The sequence below is a fragment of the Amphimedon queenslandica genome, unplaced genomic scaffold (genome assembly GCF_000090795.2).
Source record: "Amphimedon queenslandica unplaced genomic scaffold, v1.1 AMPQUscaffold_13222, whole genome shotgun sequence".
Lineage (NCBI taxonomy): Eukaryota > Metazoa > Porifera > Demospongiae > Haplosclerida > Niphatidae > Amphimedon > Amphimedon queenslandica.
Genome location: NW_003546542.1, coordinates 113,417 through 119,492, shown reverse-complemented (window position 1 = coordinate 119,492; position 6,076 = coordinate 113,417). Strand labels below are relative to the sequence as shown.

At 33.1% G+C, this 6,076-nt stretch overlaps 2 protein-coding genes across 2 annotated transcripts in view; both read left to right on the top strand.

Moving 5' to 3' along the window:
• Positions 1–1,835, top strand: part of LOC100632929 (receptor-type tyrosine-protein phosphatase alpha-like) — a 3,044-nt gene extending 1,209 nt beyond the window's left edge. The window contains exons 3-12 of the mRNA XM_011407483.2: positions 5–152; positions 207–342; positions 391–540; positions 589–682; positions 768–832; positions 886–1,020; positions 1,071–1,199; positions 1,247–1,398; positions 1,449–1,584; positions 1,723–1,835. Of these exons, the coding sequence (XP_011405785.2) occupies positions 5–152; positions 207–342; positions 391–540; positions 589–682; positions 768–832; positions 886–1,020; positions 1,071–1,199; positions 1,247–1,398; positions 1,449–1,584; positions 1,723–1,800 (1,223 nt within the window). The 3' untranslated portion in view covers positions 1,801–1,835. The remainder of the gene's footprint in view (positions 1–4; positions 153–206; positions 343–390; positions 541–588; positions 683–767; positions 833–885; positions 1,021–1,070; positions 1,200–1,246; positions 1,399–1,448; positions 1,585–1,722) is intronic.
• Positions 1,836–4,649: 2,814 nt separating this feature from the next.
• The window catches only part of LOC109584309 (receptor-type tyrosine-protein phosphatase alpha-like), a gene marked incomplete at its 3' end in the record, with an annotated part of 8,607 nt that continues 7,180 nt past the window's right edge, over positions 4,650–6,076 (top strand). Inside the window, exons 1-4 of the mRNA XM_019999997.1 lie at positions 4,650–4,677; positions 4,831–4,963; positions 5,007–5,089; positions 5,240–5,691. Of these exons, the coding sequence (XP_019855556.1) occupies positions 4,650–4,677; positions 4,831–4,963; positions 5,007–5,089; positions 5,240–5,691 (696 nt within the window). The remainder of the gene's footprint in view (positions 4,678–4,830; positions 4,964–5,006; positions 5,090–5,239; positions 5,692–6,076) is intronic.

Below are 6,076 nucleotides of genomic sequence, written 5' to 3'. Positions count from 1 at the left end.
TCAGATCAACCTCCATTGATGATCACACAATATCATTTCACATCATGGCCTGATCATGGAGTACCTGAATATGCAACATCAATACTCCAGTTTCACCGTAGAATTAAGAATGAATACAAACCTACCAAAGGACCAATGCTAGTACACTGCAGGTATTTATATTATAATTTATACATAATGTGTTTATTTATTTATTTTTTTTACAGTGCTGGTGTAGGTAGGACTGGTACATTCATGGCTATAGACATGGGACTACAACAGGCAGAGAAGGAAGGAGGGATTGATATTATAAGTATTATCAATAGAATGAGACAACAGAGAATGAAGATGATTCAGACAGCAGTAAGTTAATAGTTTTAAGTTAGATCTATTTTATTCTATTAATGACAGGATCAGTATATATTTGTGAATGATGCTGTACTTGAGTCAGTGACATGTGGTAATACACAGGTTGATAGTAGGAATGCTCGTATTGTATTCAACAGGATGAGTAAACCTGATACTAAAACTGGTCAAACCGGTTATGAAGAACAATTTACTGTATTATTTTATCATGAAAAAATTAAATATTATCCTTTCATTTATTAGGTATTGCAGCAGGTAACACAAAGACCAGATGAAGTAACACATAATATTGCATCACAGAATAATGACAAGAACAGATCAACTCAGTTTCTACCACGTAAGAGAAAAAGTGGAATGAGGAAAAAAATCCAATTAATAAATGCACTCAGAAATTACACATTATTTTTTATTTCCTTCCACAGCTAATAATCACAGAGTTCCACTCAAGAATGAACATCCAGATTACATCAATGCAGTTTTTATTAATGTAATGCATTGTCACTAGTTCCTTGTATCATAAGTATATACTTATCATTTTAGGGTTACAAAGAAAAGAAAGCATTCATAATTGCAGAGAGTCCAATGTTTAATACAGCTAGAAACTTCTGGAAGATGATTGATGATAGAAATGTGACTGCTATTGTAATGCTATGCCATGAAAATGAAAATGATGAAGTAACATTAATAATTATTAATAAAAAATGGATTTTATTATTTTATTGTAGGAAGTTTGCTATCAATACTGGCCTTCAACACAAAGTGCATTAGTGATAGGAGAATACAATATTACTCTACTGAATGAAGACAAAAGTAATAAATACATTGAAAGGAAATTTGAAGTTAAAAATAACAATGTAAGATAGCATATACATGCAAGTGTTGTTTCATTTGATTTGTTTAGACTGGTGCTAAGCAAAGCGTGACACAGTTTCAAATAACAAACTGGGATTCAACTGGAGAAGTGAAGAATCCTCAGACTATTTTATTGATAATAGAAGAAATGTACAGAACACAAAGGAAAAGAGGAAACACAAGCATTGTAGTACACTGCAGGTGAGAAAGAAATGTGATTTAATTATTGATTTTAATTTCTTTCTTTATAGTGATACAGTTGGTCGTTCAGCAATGTTTTGTGCAGCTGCTACAACAATTAATAAATGTAAAACTGAAGGAGTCATTGATGTATTTCAAGTACTCAAAAGTCAACGTATTCAAAAACCAGGCAGTGTACAGACTATTGTAAGTATAATGATTTATGTATTATTTTATTTTCTGCCTCAATAAAATAAAAGAAGCATGGCAAAGTTTGATCTTGTATATGGTTTTCAAATAGCTTTATGGTGTTTTCTAGTTAAATCAATATTTTTCTATTTTTAGCTACAATATCAAGGGATGTTTCAGATTGTACTAGCCTACTTGGAATCATTTGAAACTTATTCAAATTTCACTACTTAGACTTTATAATTTTTTATATTTGTACATTGAGTGAACAGGTTAGAAAGAAACCTTTGTGTAACTGTATTCAATGTTTGTTTTTAATAATTTCATATGTCATATGCTTTTATTTCAATTATCATAACTGTGTATATAATAATGCACTATTGAAAATAAAATCCAACTCATTAGCACAGTATTTCAGCTAGAAGATGAAGAGCTTGACATTGGGTTATACCTATTATGCTACTATTGTGTGGTCTCTTATATTGACACTAGTTCAAATAGGAGAAGGAAGTTCAGCACCCTATACCCTTCCCAAAAATGGTAAAAAGTAAATAGAAGTTTTTTATGTAGTAGAATGTACTTAGGTGTTCGACTGTACCTAGTTTATGAGGACAGGATAATACCTGATTACTCTATGATATATGCTAGCCAGTTTTATGATGTTGATCAGAATAATGATGATAATGATTTTGTTGATGCTTTGTGGTGTCAGAGTGCTAACAATGGTACTAATATTGGAGTGTGGTATTATCCTAATGGAACTGAAGTACCTTTATTTGATGAAGAATTTCGTGACTTATCAGCTCCGAGTCCAGTGTACAGTAAGAGATTCAGTGGTCAGATTGCACTAGCTAGAAGAGATGGACTATCAAGATATGAAGGTTTATACAAGTGTATCATTCCTGATGAAAATGAAGAGGATCAAACATTAGTGGTTGGAGCATATACTGATACTGGATACAATAACAATGGTTTGTGATGAATATAGACTATAATTAATGTACTTCTTTTACAGATGGTCCTGATGCTGATCCTACTATGCAGTTCTCTCTCCTCTCCACTAGTAGATTAGCTACTCCTCCAGTCTTCAGTCTCAGTTTCAATGTCTCTGATGGTCCTCCTACTACTGTCAGTTGTTCAGTGAATGGGACTGGAATATCTACTGAACTGTCTCGTGTGATAGTGAATGGATCAGGATCTGTTACAAGAGTGACAGTAACAGTGAGACTGAGAGAAGCTGGTAACTATCAGTGTAATGTATTTAATGACAGAGTAACTGGTGGTACTAATGGTCGTATTGGTAATGTTCAGGCATTGACTAGTTACACTTCTTGTAGTATATCAGGTTTGCGACATAATTATCATTAATTTATCATATATTTTCAGTATCTGATACTCCAACTGATTTAAATGCTACAAGATTAAGTACTGATTTATCTCGTGTAAGACTCTCCTGGTCTACTGTATCAGGAGCTACTGGTTATGAGGTCTACTATCAACTGTCTAGTAGTACTCCTGTTAGTGCAGGCACTACTGCTTTTAAATCAACATCAATGGATGTATCAGGATTGTTTCGAGGAAGTACATACACTTTCTATGTAGTATCTTATGGATCAGCTTCTCTACCTAGTGGTAATGCTTCAGTTATATTAACAATTAGTAAGTACTTATATTAATAAGCGTCAAAATGTTTTTGCTTTAGGTGATCCAATAGTTAGTAACTTTATGACTACATTAATTACAAGTTTTACCATTACATTAACATGGAGTCCACCAACTGCAGTAGTACCAATTAGTTATGATATTATTAGGAGATGTAGGAGAGTATATGAATCATCAGTCACTAGTAATAGTACAACATCAGTTTCATCACCACATACTTCAACTGGTATACCTCCTTACAGTCAATGTGGCTTTGATCTTATTGGAGTATATGGAGCTGAGTTAGCTTATTTGACTACTAATTATTTAGCTACTACACTTTCAACTGGTAAAAAATTATCTACCAGATATTATTGATATCTATTTCATTCTTTCTTAATACAGCCCCAACTGCTTCAGTGGATGATATTATATTCTCATCAGTAGAGTCAGTGTCAATGACTGTCTCATGGGATGAAGTACCTTGCAATGGAAGGAATGGACCAATCACTGGATACTACCTCACATACACTAACATCACTTCAAACACTAGTTGTATTGTTAATATCACTGGAGGAGACAACAGAATGTATAATCTCACAGGATTAATACCATATACTAACTATACTGTGAGTATAATACCTTATAATTATAATATGAATGGACCAGCTAGACAAGAAATACAATTAACTGGTGAATCAAGTAAGTCAATGAGATATTGATGAGTTTAACATGATCTTAACACAGTTCCTGGTGTGATAACTGATCTAGGACATGCAAAAAACCCAGATGCAATAAATATTGTATGGAATCCTCCTACAATACCTAATGGTATCATTGCAGTATATGAGATAAGATACAGAGAGTCTACCAGTACTGGTCCATACAATATAACTAACACTACTAACACTTATTACAGTATAGTAGGATTGATACCTAATACTAGTTATACTATTGGAGTGAGAGCATATACTAGTATTGGACCAGGAGAATGGACTGATAGAGAATACACTACTATTAAAATACGTAAGAAATTACTGAGAATACTATGATGATAGTGTTCAAAATTTTTCAGCTGTCATTCAAATGTTTTCTATAACAAAGCTCAATTCTACAGCAGTGAGGGCTGAGTGGGGTTTTGTTTCTAGAGCTGGTCATTATACTGTCTATTATGAGTTAACCAGTAGCTCCTCAAGAAAGAAGAGACAAGTAGAGACAGGAATGAGAGTATTCCCAGGTGATACTACTGAAGGTCTAATAGGAGGATTAGATCCTAATCTCAACTACTTGTTCTCTATATCTGCATCATTTAATGTTAATGGAATCATTTATGAAGGAGAGAGGACTCAGCCAATACCACCAGGTATAGAAAAGTGAAATAACTTTATTATATAAATTGTTTAGGTGTCACTCTAACTCCTACTCCAGTATCAAGGACTTCAATGGTATCAACACTGATTCAAACATCAGGTAAGTCACTAGTCATGCATCAGTTACATGGCAACTATACTACAAGTACTTCAATTATGTGTATGTCAAGTATGGCTACAATACCAAAGTTATGGTCAGTGGTCAAGCAATTTAATGGTTTAATTATAATGTGATATATTACTAAATGAATAGGTATTTCCACTCCTGTTATACCTGCTACAACTAACGGAGGCTCAATGACTATTGTTTTCATTGCAGTTGGAGCCATTGTATCATTACTACTCATAGTCATAATAATTGTAATTATCATTGTAGTGGTATTAAAGTAAGTGTTAAATTGTATGCAATGAATATTAAATACATAACAGGAAGGAAAGATTTAAAAAGGATTATGATATAGTCAGTTCAAAAAATAAACCAGTAACTGCTGAACAAAACTTAACACCTTACAGTACATTTAATAATAATAATGGAGGATATGAAGAAATTGGGTGTATGTAATATTGAATTTTTGTGATCATCTAATGAAATGTATCTCAACAATTATTGTATTTATTACGCAGCATGAACAGCTTATTATTATTTTGTTTTCTTATTACAGTAGAAAGAATTCAAGAGGCAACCTACAGTACAGTAATGGAGCCTATACCACCAGTGATAGAAGAATTCCCTAATGATGTGACAAGTGAGGAAGGTTGTCAAGTTCATTTCAAAGTCAAATTCAAGGGAACTCCTACCCCATTTTTTAATTGGTATCATAATGGAGAACCAGTGACTGATGATTATGCTCATGAGCTGAGAGGAGATGGTAGTCTACTGCTAGTGAGTGTTGAGGAGAAACATAAAGGAACATATCGTTTTGTTGCTAATAATGAAGCTGGAACAGTTAGTCAACAAGTTGTACTCACAGTTGCAGTAGAAGAGGCCAGGATTCCAAGTAATGACACCTCAACTGCTAAAGGTGGTAAAAACTTAGTACCTGTTGGACAATTTGGAGAATTTGTTGCTAATGGACATGCTAAAGGAAATGAGGGATTTAGAAATCAATTTATGGTAAAAAGTATTTTACTTTTCACTCACTCTCTTTGCCTCATATTCAATTTTATGTTATTTTTGTTAATAGATGTTAGACAGTGGTGAAAGTGACCACTCAGTAACAGTTGGTCTTACTTCAAGCAATAAACTGTTGAATCGTTTTGCAAACATTGTAGTTTGTAAGTTAGTTAATGCTCTTGTCAATCCATTAAGTGCCATTAAACTTTATTTATTCTTCCCACTGCTTTAAATGTGTTTTTGTTATTTTTAGATGATGACAATCGTATTATACTAAGACCAATATCAGGCCATAAGGATTGTCCAAATGAATACGTTAATGCATGCTATGTTGATGTAAGTCAATAGCAAACATGTTGTTGCTTTTGTTGCACATGTGTTTATA